Raw genomic sequence first — 17,591 nt, 5'->3', positions numbered from 1 at the left:
CCCTTCCTGCCCCCCTCACCTTGGAGTCTTGACCCTCAGGCCCCCGCTTGCCATCCCAAGCCCAGCTTCTCTTGGTGAAGTAGTTGACGGTAGCGAACTCGATGAGCGCTGAGAAGACAAAGGCGTAACACACAGCCATGAACCAGTCCATCGCTGTGGCATATGCCACCTTGGGCAGCGAGTTCCTGGCACTGATACTCAACGTGGTCATCGTGAGGACAGTGGTGACACCTGAGAGGGGTAGACGGAGAGAGAAAAGCTGTGTTACTACTGGGCTGAATGTATATAGAAAGTAATGCTACTGGTGGAAAGTAGTGGTGGAACTTGTCTGACTCACCAAACACAGTCCTTGCTGGGACGGACTCCCGGTTGAGCCAGAAGGAGACTTGTGACAGAATGACGGTCATTATACATGGGAGGTACGTCTGAATGACAAAATATCCAATCTTACGCTTCAGGTGGAAGTGAGTCGTCATGACGATGTACTCACCTAACGAGGGAAACCAGCAGAATTATCATAGGGACAAGAGGGTGACACAGATAGAGGGGAGCTATGGGACATGGTCTGTCCCTCCCCCCGCAGGGTGACATGGATAGAGGAGAATTATGGGGCATGGAGTCGGTCCCTCCACCCACAGGATGACACAATGACTAGTACCTGTGCTGGAGCGGATTGTCTCTGTCCCGACCACCAGGCCCAGCAAGTCGTACTGATTGAGCCGGGAACCGTCAGGGGCCACAGCCACCGACTTATCGGAGCCGTTAGTCCAGGTGTAAATAACTTCAGTCTTAGTGTAAGCATCTGCAGAAGGAACACAGGGATTAGCCCTTCGAAACCTGGAGGGGTCAATCAAGCATCACGAAGAAACAAAGGGTCTGTCTTATAAACTGAGACACAAACACTATAACAGTCCTATTCTGTAAATGGAAGATATCATAGGGGATCCGTCCTATACACTGAGACACCGACCCTATAACAGTTCTATTAGTTTATTGGGATATACTGTAGGATGGGGTCTCCGTTTGTTAAGGTAAATAGATTTTTCGGAGAGAGACCCTACAGATTATAAAGTGAGTATTGTGTAAAAATACTCACAGCTCCCGAACTTCAGGGGACAGGCGTGAACATCCATGGGGAAATCCTCTAGGTGCATCGGACACTCTGCGTGAATCGTGAGTCTGCAGGAGAAGCAGGTGTCCCACACTATCACCCGGTGTCCTGCTATCACCCTGTGTCTCACACTGTCACCCTGTGTCCCACACTATCACCCGGTGTCCTGCTATCACCCTGTGTCTCACACTGTCACCCTGTGTCCCACACTATCACCCGGTGTCCTGCTATCACCCTGTGTCTCACACTGTCACCCTGTGTCACGCTATCACCCGGTGTCCTGCTATCACCCTGTGTCCCACACTATCACCCGGTGTCCTGCTATCACCCTGTGTCTCACACTGTCACCCTGTGTCCCACACTATCACCCGGTGTCCTGCTATCACCCTGTGTCTCACACTGTCACCCTGTGTCCCACACTATCACCCGGTGTCCTGCTATCACCCTGTGTCTCACACTGTCACCCTGTGTCTCACACTGTCACCCTGTGTCACGCTATCACCCTGTGTCTCACACTGTCACCCTGTGTCTCACTGTCACCCTCTGTCTCACACTATCCCCCTGTGTCTCACACTATCACCCTGTGTGTCACACTATCACCCTGTGTGTCACACTATCACCCTGTGTCTCACACTATCACCCTGTGTGTCACACTATCACCCTGTTTGTCACACTATCACCCTGTGTGTCACACTATCATGCTGCGTGTCACACTATCACCCTGTGTCTCACACTATCGCCTGTGTGTCACACTATCATGCTGCGTCACACTATCACCCTGTGTCACACTATCACCGTGTCTCACACTATCATGCTGCGTTTCACACTATCACCCTGTGTCACGCAATCACCCTGCGTGTCACGCAATCGCCCTGCGTGTCACGCTATCGCCCTGCGTGTCACGCTATCGCCCTGCGTGTCATGCTATCGCCCTGCGTGTCACGCTATCGCCCTGCGTGTCACGCTATCGCCCTGCGTTTCACGCTATCGCCCTGCGTGTCACGCTATCGCCCTGCGTCACGCCATCGCCCTGCGTGTCACGCCATCGCCCTGCGTGTCACGCTATCACCCTGCGTGTCACGCTATCGCCTGCGTGTCACGCTATCGCCCTGCGTGTCACGCTATCGCCCTGCATGTCACGCCATCGACCTACGTGTCACGCTATCGCCCTGCGTGTCACACTATCACCCTGCGTGTCACACTATCACCCTGCGTGTCACACTATCGCCCTGTGTCTCACATTATCAGCTGTTATGTCACAGTATCACAGTGTCACACTATCACTATCACCCTGCGCGCTTCACACTATCACCGTCAAGCTATCCCTCTCTTTTTCTCTTCCCCACTCTCTCTCCCCCTCCCTCTTTTTTCTATCTCCCTGATATGACAATAAAATGCAGGCCCTGCCCCTCACCTCATTGTGTACAGTAATGATATGACAATGAGATGCAGGCCCTGCCCCTCACCTCATTGTGTACAGTAATGATATGACAATGAGATGCAGGCCCCTCACCTCGTGTACAGTAATGATATGACAATGAGATGCAGGCCCTGCCCCTCACCTCGTGTACAGTAATGATATGACAATGAGATGCAGGTCCTGCCCCTCACCTCGTGTACAGTAATGATGACAATGAGATGCCGGGCCTGCCCCTCACCTCATGTACAGTAATGATATGACAATGAGATGCAGGCCCCTCACCTCACCTCATGTACAGTAATGAAATGACAATGAGATGCAGGCCCTGCCCCTCACCTCGTGTACAGTAATGATATGACAATGAGATGCAGGTCCTGCCCCTCACCTCGTGTACAGTAATGATATGATAATGAGATGCAGGCCCCTCACCTCGTGTACAGTAATGAAATGACAATGAGATGCAGGCCCTGCCCCTCACCTCATGTACAGTAATGATATGACAATGAGATGCAGGCCACTCACCTCATCTCGTGTACAGTAATGAAATGACAATGAGATGCAGGCCCTGCCCCTCACTTCGTGTACAGTAATGATATGACAATGAGATGCAGGCCCCTCACCTCACCTTGTGTACAGTAATGATATGACAATGAGATGCAGGGCCTGCCCCTCACCTCGTCTACAGTAATGATTTGACAATTAGATGCAGGGCCTGCCCCTCACTTCGTGTACAGTAATGATATGACAATGAGATGCAGGCCCTGCCCCTCACCTCGTGTACAGTAATGATATGACAATGAGATGCAGGCCCTGCCCCTCACCTCGTGTACAGTAATGATATGACAATGAGATGCATGTCCTGCCCCTCACCTCGTGTACAGTAATGATACGACAATGAGATGCAGGGCCTGCCCCTCACCTCGTGTACAGTAATGATATGACAATAAGATGCAGGGCCTGCCCCTCACCTCGTGTACAGTAATGATATGACAATGATATGCCGGGCCTGCCCCTCACCTCATGTACAGTACTGATATGACAATGAGATGCAGGCCCCTCACCTCACCTCGTGTACAGTAATGAAATGACAATGAGATGCAGGCCCTGCCCCTCACCTCGTGTACAGTAATGATATGACAATGAGATGCCGGGCCTGCCCCTCACCTCATGTACAGTAATGATATGACAATGAGATGCAGGCCCCTCACCTCGTGTACAGTAATGAAATTACAATGAGATGCAGGCCCTGCCCCTCACCTCGTGTAAAGTAATGATATGACAATGAGATGCAGGCCCCTCACCTCACATCGTGTACAGTAATGAAATGACAATGAGATGCAGGCCCTGCCCCTCACCTCATGTACAGTAATGATATGAGAATGAGATGCAGGCCACTCACCTCACCTCGTGTACAGTAATGAAATGACAATGAGATGCAGGCTCTGTCCCTCACCTCGTGTACAGTAATGATATGACAATGAGATGCAGGCCCTGCCCCTCACCTCGTGTACAGTAATGATATGACAATGAGATGCCGGGCCTGCCCCTCACCTCATGTACAGTACTGATATGACAATGAGATGCAGGCCCCTCACCTCACCTCGTGTACAGTAATGATATGACAATGAGATGCAGGCCCCTCACCTCACCTCGTGTACAGTAATGATATGACAATGAGATGCCGGGCCTGCCCCTCACCTCATGTACAGTAATGATATGACAATGAGATGCAGGCCCCTCACCTCGTGTATAGTAATGAAATTACAATGAGATGCAGGCCCTGCCCCTCACCTCGTGTAAAGTAATGATATGACAATGAGATGCAGGCCCCTCACCTCACCTCGTGTACAGTAATGAAATGACAATGAGATGCAGGCCCTGCCCCTCACCTCATGTACAGTAATGATATGACAATGAGATGCAGGCCACTCACCTCACCTCGTGTACAGTAATGAAATGACAATGAGATGCAGGCTCTGTCCCTCACATCGTGTACAGTAATGATATGACAATGAGATGCAGGCCCTGCCTCTCACCTCGTGTACAGTAATGATATGACAATGAGATGCAGGTCCTGCCCCTCACCTCGTGTACAGTAATGATATGACAATGAGATGCAGGTCCTGCCCCTCACCTCGTGTACAGTAATGATATGACAATGAGATGCAGGGCCTGCCCCTCACCTCGTGTACAGTAATGATATGACAATGAGATGCAGGGCCTGCCCCTCACCTCGTGTACAGTAATGATATGACAATGAGATGCCGGGCCTGCCCCTCACCTCATGTACAGTAATGATATGACAATGAGATGCAGGCCCCTCACCTCACCTCGTGTACAGTAATGATATGACAATGAGATGCCGGGCCTGCCCCTCACCTCATGTACAGTAATGATATGACAATGAGATGCAGGACCCTCACCTCACCTCGTGTACAGTAATGAAATGACAATGAGATGCAGGCCCTGTCCCTCACCTCATTGTGTAAAGTAATGATATGACAATGAGATGCAGGCCCCTCACCTCGTGTACAGTAATGAAAAGACAATGAGATGCAGGCCCTGCCCCTCACCTCATGTACAGTAATGATATGACAATGAGATGCAGGCCACTCACCTCACCTCGTGTACAGTAATGAAATGACAATGAGATGCAGGTCCTGCCCCTCACCTCGTGTACAGTAATGATTTGACAATGAGATGCAGGCCCCTCACCTCGTGTACAATAATGACATGATAATGAGATGCAGGCCCTGCCCCTCACCTTGTGTACAGTAATGATATGACAATGAGATGCAGGCCCTGCCCCTCACCTCGTGTACAGTAATGATATGACAATGAGATGCAGAGCCTGCCCCTCACCTCGTGTACAGTAATGATATGACAATGAGATGCAGGCCCCTCACCTCACCTCGTGTACAGTAATGATATGACAATTAGATGCAGGCCCTGCCCCTCACCTCGTGTACAGTAATAATATGACAATGAGATGCAGGCCCTGCCCCTCACCTCGTGTACAGTAATGATATGACAATGAGATGCAGGGCCTGCCCCTCACCTCGTGTACAGTAATGATATGACAATGAGATGCAGGCCCTGCCCCTCACCTTGTGTACAGTAATGATATGACAATGAGATGCAGGTCCTGCCCCTCACCTCGTGTACAGTAATGATATGACAATGAGATGCAGGCCCTGCCCCTCACCTCGTGTACAGTAATGATATGACAATGAGATGCAGGCCCTGCCCCTCACTTCGTGTACAGTAATGATATGACAATGAGATGCAGGCCCCTCACCTCACCTTGTGTACAGTAATGATATGACAATGAGATGCAGGGCCTGCCCCTCACCTCGTCTACAGTAATGATTTGACAATTAGATGCAGGGCCTGCCCCTCACCTCGTGTACAGTAATGATATGACAATGAGATGCAGGCCCTGCCCCTCACCTCGTGTACAGTAATGATATGACAATGAGATGCAGGCCCTGCCCCTCACCTCGTGTACAGTAATGATATGACAATGAGATGCATGTCCTGCCCCTCACCTCGTGTACAGTAATGATACGACAATGAGATGCAGGGCCTGCCCCTCACCTCGTGTACAGTAATGATATGACAATAAGATGCAGGGCCTGCCCCTCACCTCGTGTACAGTAATGATATGACAATGATATGCCGGGCCTGCCCCTCACCTCATGTACAGTACTGATATGACAATGAGATGCAGGCCCCTCACCTCACCTCGTGTACAGTAATGAAATGACAATGAGATGCAGGCCCTGCCCCTCACCTCGTGTACAGTAATGATATGACAATGAGATGCCGGGCCTGCCCCTCACCTCATGTACAGTAATGATATGACAATGAGATGCAGGCCCCTCACCTCGTGTACAGTAATGAAATTACAATGAGATGCAGGCCCTGCCCCTCACCTCGTGTAAAGTAATGATATGACAATGAGATGCAGGCCCCTCACCTCACATCGTGTACAGTAATGAAATGACAATGAGATGCAGGCCCTGCCCCTCACCTCATGTACAGTAATGATATGAGAATGAGATGCAGGCCACTCACCTCACCTCGTGTACAGTAATGAAATGACAATGAGATGCAGGCTCTGTCCCTCACCTCGTGTACAGTAATGATATGACAATGAGATGCAGGCCCTGCCCCTCACCTCGTGTACAGTAATGATATGACAATGAGATGCCGGGCCTGCCCCTCACCTCATGTACAGTACTGATATGACAATGAGATGCAGGCCCCTCACCTCACCTCGTGTACAGTAATGATATGACAATGAGATGCCGGGCCTGCCCCTCACCTCATGTACAGTAATGATATGACAATGAGATGCAGGCCCCTCACCTCGTGTATAGTAATGAAATTACAATGAGATGCAGGCCCTGCCCCTCACCTCGTGTAAAGTAATGATATGACAATGAGATGCAGGCCCCTCACCTCACCTCGTGTACAGTAATGAAATGACAATGAGATGCAGGCCCTGCCCCTCACCTCATGTACAGTAATGATATGACAATGAGATGCAGGCCACTCACCTCACCTCGTGTACAGTAATGAAATGACAATGAGATGCAGGCTCTGTCCCTCACCTCGTGTACAGTAATGATATGACAATGAGATGCAGGCCCTGCCTCTCACCTCGTGTACAGTAATGATATGACAATGAGATGCAGGTCCTGCCCCTCACCTCGTGTACAGTAATGATATGACAATGAGATGCAGGTCCTGCCCCTCACCTCGTGTACAGTAATGATATGACAATGAGATGCAGGGCCTGCCCCTCACCTCGTGTACAGTAATGATATGACAATGAGATGCAGGGCCTGCCTCTCACCTCGTGTACAGTAATGATATGACAATGAGATGCCGGGCCTGCCCCTCACCTCATGTACAGTAATGATATGACAATGAGATGCAGGCCCCTCACCTCACCTCGTGTACAGTAATGATATGACAATGAGATGCCGGGCCTGCCCCTCACCTCATGTACAGTAATGATATGACAATGAGATGCAGGACCCTCACCTCACCTCGTGTACAGTAATGAAATGACAATGAGATGCAGGCCCTGCCCCTCACCTCATTGTGTAAAGTAATGATATGACAATGAGATGCAGGCCCCTCACCTCGTGTACAGTAATGAAATGACAATGAGATGCAGGCCCTGCCCCTCACCTCATGTACAGTAATGATATGACAATGAGATGCAGGCCACTCACCTCACCTCGTGTACAGTAATGAAATGACAATGAGATGCAGGTCCTGCCCCTCACCTCGTGTACAGTAATGATTTGACAATGAGATGCAGGCCCCTCACCTCGTGTACAATAATGACATGATAATGAGATGCAGGCCCTGCCCCTCACCTTGTGTACAGTAATGATATGACAATGAGATGCAGGCCCTGCCCCTCACCTCGTGTACAGTAATGATATGACAATGAGATGCAGAGCCTGCCCCTCACCTCGTGTACAGTAATGATATGACAATGAGATGCAGGCCCCTCACCTCACCTCGTGTACAGTAATGATATGACAATTAGATGCAGGCCCTGCCCCTCACCTCGTGTACAGTAATAATATGACAATGAGATGCAGGCCCTGCCCCTCACCTCGTGTACAGTAATGATATGACAATGAGATGCAGGCCCTGCCCCTCACCTTGTGTACAGTAATGATATGACAATGAGATGCAGGTCCTGCCCCTCACCTCGTGTACAGTAATGATATGACAATGAGATGCAGGCCCCTCACCTCGTGTACAGTAATGATATGACAATGAGATGCAGGCCCTGCCCCTCACCTCATGGTGTACAGCAGGGTCCCGTTGTCCACGAGTCTCAGCAGTTTGTTGGGTGTGGTCATGTTGTGGGCCACGGATTTCTTGCCGTTGTGGAAGAATGTGTCCGGGGTCCAGATCTTACTGGCTAGCAGGTTATTCAGGGGCAGCGTCTTCATCGGACCGTCAAACTTCAACCGCTCATCCAACCAGCTCTGCCTGAAGAATACGTCGATGGTGTACTCCTGGAGGGGACAGTAGGGTGACACAGGGACCCAAAGACATGCCATCCCTCCCACCGCAGGGTGACACGCGGACATAGAGAGACCATTCCCTTTCACCGCAGTGTGACACGGGGACACACAGAGAGACACTATCTTTTTCACTGCAGGGTGACACAGAGAGAGACACCATCGCTCCCACCGCACGGTGACAGAGAGAGACACCATCCCTTCCCACCGCAGGGTGACAGAGAGAGACACCATCCCCTCCCACCGCAGGGTGACAGAGAGAGACACCATCCCCTCCCACCGAAGGGTGACAGAGAGAGACACCATCCCCTCCCACCGAAGGGGGACACAGACACAGAATCCCTCCCACCGCAGAGTGACACAGACACACAATCCCTCCCACCGCAGGGTGACACGGGGATACAGATAGACACAGGGTGAAACAAGGACAAAGAAAGACACCATCCCTCCCACCACAGGGTGACAAGAGGACAGAGAGAGCCACCATCTCTCCCACCCCAGGGTCACAGGGATACAGATAGACACAGGGTGAAACAAGGACAAAGAGAGACACCATACCTCCCACCGCAGGGTGACATGGGGACACGAATTGACACCATTCCCTCTTACCGAAGGGTGACATGAGGACAGAGAGAGACACCATCCTTCCCATCGCAGGGGGACACACAGAGAGACCCCTCCCACTGCAGGGTTACACAGGGACACAGAGAGACACCATCCCCTCCCACTGCAGGGTGATACGGGGGCACAGAGACACCAGCCCCTCCCACTTCAGGGGACACGGGGGCACAGAGAGACCCCACCCCTCCCACGGGTGGCACGGACACAGACACACATGATCGCTCCCACCACAGGGTCACACAGCGACATAGAGAAACACCATCCCTCCCACCACAGGGTGACACAGGGACATAGAGAAACACCATCCCTCCCACCATAGGGTGACACAGGGACAGAGAGAGACACCATCCCTCCTACCACAGGGTGACACAGGGACACAGAGAGACACCATCCCCTCCCACCGCAGGGTGACACAGGGACACAGAGAGACACCATCCTCTCTCACTGCAGAGTGACATGGGGACACAGAGACACCATCGCTCCCACCGCATGGTGACACGGGGACACACAGAGAGACCCCTCGCACTGCAGGGTGATACGGGGGCACAGAGACACCATCCCCTCCCACCGCAGGGTGACACAGGGACACAGAGAGACACCATCCTCTCCCACTGCAGAGTGATACGGGGACACAGAGACACTATTGCTCCCACCGCATGGTGACACGGGGACACACAGAGAGACTCCATCTTTTCCACCGCAGGGTGACACTGGGACAGAGATGCCATCCCCTCCCACCGCAGGTTGACACAGGGACAGAGAGAGACCAAGCCTCCCACTGCCAGGTGATACGGAGACACAGAGACAATAACCCTCCCACTGCAGGGTAACACAAGACAGAGAGACCCCATACCCTCCCACACAGGGTGACACGGGAACACAGAGAGACACTATCCCTCCCACCGCAGGGTGACGCAGGGACACAGAGAGACACCATCCCCTGCCACCACAGGGTGACACGGGAACACAGAGAGACACCATCCCTCCCACCGCAGGGTGACACTGGGACACAGAGAGACACCATCCCTCCAACCGCAGGGTGACATAGGGACACAGAGAGACACCATCCCTCCCACTGCAGGGTGACATAGGGACACAGAGAGAAACCATCCCTCCCACCGCAGGGTGACACTGGGACACAGAGAGAAACCATCCCTCCCACTGCAGGGTGACACAGGTACAGAGAAAGAGACACCACCACTCCACAGTAGGGTGATAAGGAGACAGACACCATCCCTCCCACCGCAGGGTTACACGGGTATATAGAGAGACACCATCGCTCCCACCACTGTTTGACACAGGGACAGACACAGACCATCCTCTACCAGTGCAGGGTGACACGGGGATGGAGAGAGACACCGTCCTCTCCCACTGCAGGATACCACGGCAAGACAGAGACACCACCCCTCTCACCACAGGGTGACACGGACACAGACACACATGATCGCTCCCACCGCAGGGTCACACAGCGACATAGAGAAACACCATCCCTCCCACCACAGGGTGACAAAGGGACAGAGAGAGACACCATCCCTCCTACCACAGGGTGACACAGGGACAGAGAGAGACACCATCCCTCCCACCACAGGGTGACACAGGGACAGAGAGAGACACCATCCCTCCCACCGCAGGGTGACACAGCGACATAGAGAAACACCATCCCTCCCACCACAGGGTGACACAGGGACAGAGAGAGACCTCATCCCTCCCACCACAGGGTGACACAGGGACACAGAGAGACACCATCCCTCCCACCACAGGGTGACACAGGGACAAAGAGAGACACCATCCCTCCTACCGCAGGGTGACACAGGGACAGAGAGAGACACCATCCCTCCCACCGCAGGGTGACACAGGGACAGAGAGAGACACCATCCCTCCCACCATAGGGTAACACAGGGACAGAGAGAGACCTCATCCCTCCCACCACAGGGTGACACTGGGACACAGAGAGACACCATCCCTCCCACCACAGGGTGACACAGGGACAGAGAGAAACCATCCCTCCCACCATAGGGTGACACTGGGACAAAGACAGACAACATCCCCTTCCACTGCAGGGGACATAGAAGTAAGGAATTTAGACCAGGGTAATGCAGTTGATGTGGTCTACTTAGATTTTTCAAAGGCTTGTGATACGGTTTCACACAAGAGATTGGTGTACAAAATAAAGCAAATGTTTCCCCTTATGAGATATCATTGGATGATATGACACTGGGGTTTTTTGTTTGCCTTCCTCTGGATCAACACACTGTAAGTACGGATATAGGATAAAGTATCTGTTGTCTAAATTTAGCATACTGTAGGTTGAACTTGATAGACGTACAGTATGTCTTTTTTCAACGTCATCTACTATGTGACTATGTAACACAGCTTCCCTCCCACCGCAGGGAACACAGATGGATGGAGAAAGCATCCCTCCCATCGCTGGGTGTCACGGGGACACAGAAACACACCACACCCTCCCACTGCAGGGTTATACAGATTGTGACAGTCACTCTCACCACAGGGTGACAAAGAGAGGGACGGCCCCCGCCACTGCAGGGTGGTACGGGGACACGGAGTGAGAGTCGGAAGGGACAGAGAGACTGTCCTTTCACCACAGGGTGAGCCAGACAGAAGGGACATGTGGAACATGGAGTCTGTCCCTCTCATTGCAGGGTGACACAGTGACAGCAGTGTCATTGTTACTTCTCTCAGGTACAGTGACAATACTAGCTGCTTGTGACTCAGAATTTATCTTCCCCAATCCCGCGTGCCGCCATCACCAGCCATGTAATAAGGTCACAAACTGCAGGACGCAGCGTGACACGAGACACGGCGGAGAGGGGACCCGGCGTTAATTCTAATTTACTACTTCCAATTCAGATCATTAGAAGCTGGGTGACAGGCTAACGAGCAAGGCGGGAGAGGAATCCTAATACATATACCAGCTGTGTGAGGAGAACATGTGTCCCTCTCCTGGTGTCCTAGAACCGCTCCCTACAACGTCTCCTATTACCCCCTATAACCGCTCCCTACAACGTCTCCTATTAACCCATATAACCGCTCCCTACAACGTCTCCTATTACCCCATATAACCGCTCCCTACAACGTCTCCTATTACCCCATATAACCGCTCCCTACAACGTCTCCTATTACCCCATATAACCGCTCCCTACAACTCCTCCTATTACCCCATATAACCGCTCCCTACAACGTCTCCTATTACCCCCTTTAACCGCTCCCTACAACGTCTCCTATTACCCCATATAACCGCTCCCTACAACGTCTCCTATTACCCCATATAACCGCTCCCTACAACGTCTCCTATTACCCCATATAACCGCTCCCTACAACGTCTCCTATTACCCCATATAACCGCTCCCTACAACGCCTCCTATTACCCCATATAACCGCTCCCTACAACTACTCCTATTACCCCATATAACCGCTCCCTACAACTTCTCCTATTACCCCATATAACCGCTCCCTACAACTTCTCCTATTACCCCATATAACCGCTCCCTACAACTTCTCCTATTACCCCATATAACCGCTCCCTACAACTTCTCCTATTACCCCATATAACCGCTCCCTACAACTTCTATTACCCCATATAGCCGCTCCCTACAACTTCTCCTATTACCCCATATAACCGCTCCCTACAACTTCTCCTATTACCCCCTATAACCACTCCCTACAACTTCTCCTATTACCCCCTATAACCGCTCCTTATAACTCCTCCTATTACCTTATATAACCGCTCCCTACAACTTCTCCTATTACCCCCTATAACCGCTCCCTACAACTTCTCCTATTACCCCCTATAACCGCTGCTTATAACTCCTCCTATTACCCCATATAACCGATCCTTATAACTCCTCCTATTACCCCTCCTATTACCCCATATAACCGCTCCCTATAACTCCTCTTATTGCCCTATATAACCTCTCCCATAACTCATATTGCTCCATATAACCCTTCCCTATAACTCTTCCTATTGCCGCAAATAGCCCCTCCCTATAACTGCTCCTACTGCTCCCTATAACTCCTCCTACTGCTCTATATAACCGCTCCCTATAACTCCTCCTATTACCCCATGTAACTGCTCCATATGACTCCTCCTATTGCTCCATATAACCTCTCCCTACTCCTCTTATTGCCCCATATACCTGCTCCCTATAACTTCCTATTGGTCCAAATAACAGCTCCCTATAACTCCTCCTATTGCCCCATATAACCCCTCCTTATAACTCCTCCTATTCCTCTATATAACCTCTCCATGACTCCCCCTGGTAAACCCCATAACCACTCCCTATAACTCCTCCAATGTATCCATATAACTGCTATTGCTTCAAGATATAACGTTATGTTAAGGTTTTACTTACCCCCAGACACTGTAGTAGGGCTTTTGTAGGGTTTGGATGGGAGTGACACCACCGTTAGGTATGATTAATTAACATAACGTTATTTCCGGCATTATGTCTCTCTCCTCCCCTTCTGAACTTGGCTTAAACACCTATTCAAGGGTCTGGATGGGGGTAACACTAAGACAAATATTATGACATATATATTATGTGGTCATTTTTGGGGTTCCTTAGAGCTTGATGGGGATATGTGTGTTTATTAACTTTGTCCAGCTGGTCTCAGCTGTTTTGGAGGTCAGTGGCCCCTCCCTCCCAGGGTTTAAGTTTGCCCCTCCCCACTTTCCAAGTGAGCAGGTCTTGCATGCAGCTGGTTGTGACAGATCCAATGCGATCATTGTTCCTCTAATTATAGAGGTAAACAAGAATTTTAATCAGTTAGTGTTAGGTCCTGCTTATGGTCATGCCTTGATGTGGCTAGCAGGCTTATAACGATTTGGCCAAAGGGTTTGTTTTTTGTTGATAACACTAAGACATACTTACCATCACGTTATTGGAAGATAACCCAACATTATGCTACAATAAGGTAACAGTAACGCTATGCTAATGATATGCATATAATTAACTTTGACGATCCGTGTTAACCTCAGGGAACATAACGTCTGGTCCTGTTTTAGGTCATGTCCCATTATGAGCCCAGCTATTTGTGTTCTAATATTGATAAAGCCCCATAATATTAGGAACACCTCATTAGATTGTGTAATGGAGCAGTTCTGTGCTGTCCTACCCCTCTCCTCCTAACTCCCCTCCCCCCCAGGGATCCCTCAGGCCTCAGTCCCAGGCCAGGCCTGCTGGTTACCATGGAAACACATCAGCACAATAGCCGCTCTTATGGCTGGAGTGGTGGTCACCATGGCAACCTGAGAGTGAGCGTGGACCTGCAAATGGGGGAGGGGAGGATATATATATATATTTATATACACACACATACATACGGTGTCTATATATATCACTGGCCTGCTTATACTTTACACAGGGAGCTGATAAATATATATACCCTGTTCAATATCTATATATATCACCGCTTATACAGTACACTGTATCTATTTGTATCACGGCACACACACACACACACACACACACACACACACACACACACACACACACACACACACACACACACACACACACACACACACACACACACACACACACACACACAATCTATATTTGTCACTGGTTATATTGTCACTTAATGTACTTCCTGGCTTGGAATTTCTTGATATTTCTATTGAAAAAACTCATTAAGTGCCTATTTAGTCATAGTTCAGAGTTACCAAAACATAAAACTCATTATGTATGAGTTTGAAATAGTGTAAAAAAAAAGAACATTTAATCGCCTTTTCATCACTACTCAAAGAGTGGAGTTAATGACTTGTTCCTCTGCAACGACCATTATATATATATATATACACACACACACACGCACACGCACGCGCACGCGCACGCGCACGCACACGCACTCGCACACGCACACACACACACACACACGCTATATCTGGATACACTATGGGCACTCTTACACCCTTTGTTTTGAATGAGTGTATAGATACTAGAACCCTAGTTTAACCATACAAATGCAGGTCGTTGTTCTGTGCTCTGAACTCGTTGTTCTTCTTAAAGTGTGTATTTCATACTTTACTAATAGTATCATCATTTCCCCTATTTATACCTTAAGGTTTATTCACACTAAATCATTTTATTATATTGTTGCCATAATCTTCCATTTTTTATTGTTTGCATTTATTTTATTGGGCACCATTCATCATTATCCATTCTTTGTTTATTTTTCAGTCATTATTTATTATTATTTTTAATCATATCTTTTTAAGGATTATTGATTATTTAATCTGTATTTGTACTGTATACTTTCATATACACACTTCCTGTCCTCTCTTCAATTTCTATGATTCTGTCATTATTCCTTACTTTTCCCCACTTTTTTTTTTTTTTAACCAATTTTACTAAACCATTTGTAATCTTGATCTATTGTAATGCCACTCAATAGTCTTAGGCGCACTATTTGAAACTTTCTACTACTCTTTGTTATTCTTTTACTCTTACAGTAATTATGTTACTATTTTGTCACCATATGATTGCTGGATCATAGCACCCACTGATTACACGGTCTGTGTATACTGTTGCTTAGAAACAAGGGGTTATCTAAACACGCCATGGTTCAACCAATAATAACCCTGATGAAGTCACGTAAGTGACAAAACGCGTAGGGTTAACGTCCGCCGACTCCCTGCGCTCTCTGATACGGAAGTGAATACTGTGTGATGTGGACACTACTTTGAACTATTTCGCGGTTTGTTCCCTTCGGGGGAACCCACCGGGTCACTTGCTGTGTTATCTGTTACCATTGCGGACAGTGAGCCACTACAAGTGAGGTGACACCCTGGACTGCTTTAGACTGACCTCGCTGACCTTCAATCATTCCGTGAGCTGGGTGTCCTGTGCAGCAGAGTTTGATACTTTCAAATGTGATTTTTCCTGCTCTTCTGCTGAGTGAAAGTCCATTGGACAGTTTTATTTTTATTACATTTTTATACTGATTTACGCTATGAAGTTTGCACTCCTTTTTCTTCTATTTTCATTCATATTTATAAATATTTATATATACATATATATACACACACACACACACACACACACACACACACACACACACACACACACACACACACACACACACACACACACACACATATATTTATTTATTGTAAGAATCTATACATAACATGCAACATGTAAATATCTGTGAGTGGGCCTGTCTGTGGACACTAACAGGTTAAGTTTGGGTGGGCCGGCAGCGGAGAATACAGAGGGTAAAGGGGCAGACTGAGGGGTAAGAGGTAACAGATGTGTTAGTGAGAGGTGACAAGTGACAGACAGGGGTCACTCACCATATCTGTGTCAGACACAGGACCAAAGCTGGTGACATAAATATCTGTCTTCACTTCTGTCACCGAATCTGAGAAAGAGAGAGAGAGAGAGGTAATAACATGCAAAGCAATATCATAATACGCAGAGACATTACTTAGATTGTAAGCTCTCCGGGGCAGGGATTTCCTTTCCTATTGTCTGACATTGTGTTGCTTATTGTATTATAATTCCCTGTCCTGTATTGACTTTGTAAAGTTCTGAGCACACAGTGGGCACGATATAAATAAATAAAGACATACATACTTACATATAAAAGGCAGAGAAGTATAATAACATGGAGCGATATAATAACGTGCAGAGAGGTATAATAGCATGGAGCGATATAATAACGTGCAGAGAGATATAATAGCATGGAGCGATATAATAACGTGCAGAGAGATATAATAGCATGGAGCGATATAATAACGTGCAGAGAGGTATAATAGCATGGAGCGATATAATAACACACAGAGAGATATAATAGCATGGAGCGATATAATAACGTGCAGAGAGGTATAATAGCATGGAGCGATATAATAACGTGCAGAGAGGTATAATAGCATGGAGCGATATAATAACGTGCAGAGAGGTATAATAACATGGAGCGATATAATAACGTGCAGAGAGATATAATATCATGGAGCGATATAATAACACGCAGAGATATATAATAGCATGGAGCGATATAATAACACGCAGAGAGATATAATAACACGCAGAGAGATATAATAATGGAGCGATATAATAACACACAGAGAGATATAATAGCATGGAGCGATATAATAACGTGCAGAGAGATATAATAACATGGAGCGATATAATAACACGCAGAGAGATATAATAGCATGGAGCGATATAATAACGTGCAGAGAGGTATAATAGCATGGAGCGATATAATAACGTGCAGAGAGATATAATAGCATGGAGCGATATAATAACACGCAGAGATATATAATAGCATGGAGCGATATAATAACACGCAGAGAGATATAATAACATGGAGCGATATAATAACACACAGAGAGATATAATAGCATGGAGCGATATAA

At 48.6% G+C, this 17,591-nt stretch overlaps 1 protein-coding gene across 2 annotated transcripts in view; it reads right to left on the bottom strand.

Annotated features, from left to right (window-relative positions):
• Nucleotides 1-17,591, bottom strand: part of GABRA3 (gamma-aminobutyric acid type A receptor subunit alpha3) — a 53,026-nt gene that overhangs the window by 3,550 nt on the left and 31,885 nt on the right. For both annotated transcript variants that reach the window (XM_075573087.1, XM_075573086.1), the window contains exons 4-9: nucleotides 16,524-16,591; nucleotides 8,361-8,581; nucleotides 1,097-1,179; nucleotides 659-802; nucleotides 338-490; nucleotides 20-231 (exon numbers count right to left, since the gene is read on the bottom strand). In XM_075573087.1, the coding sequence (XP_075429202.1) occupies nucleotides 20-231; nucleotides 338-490; nucleotides 659-802; nucleotides 1,097-1,179; nucleotides 8,361-8,581; nucleotides 16,524-16,591 (881 nt within the window). The remainder of the gene's footprint in view (nucleotides 1-19; nucleotides 232-337; nucleotides 491-658; nucleotides 803-1,096; nucleotides 1,180-8,360; nucleotides 8,582-16,523; nucleotides 16,592-17,591) is intronic.

The sequence above is a fragment of the Ascaphus truei genome, chromosome 16 (genome assembly GCF_040206685.1).
Source record: "Ascaphus truei isolate aAscTru1 chromosome 16, aAscTru1.hap1, whole genome shotgun sequence".
NCBI classification, from domain to species: domain Eukaryota; kingdom Metazoa; phylum Chordata; class Amphibia; order Anura; family Ascaphidae; genus Ascaphus; species Ascaphus truei.
This window is presented reverse-complemented; position numbering and strand designations above follow the sequence as displayed.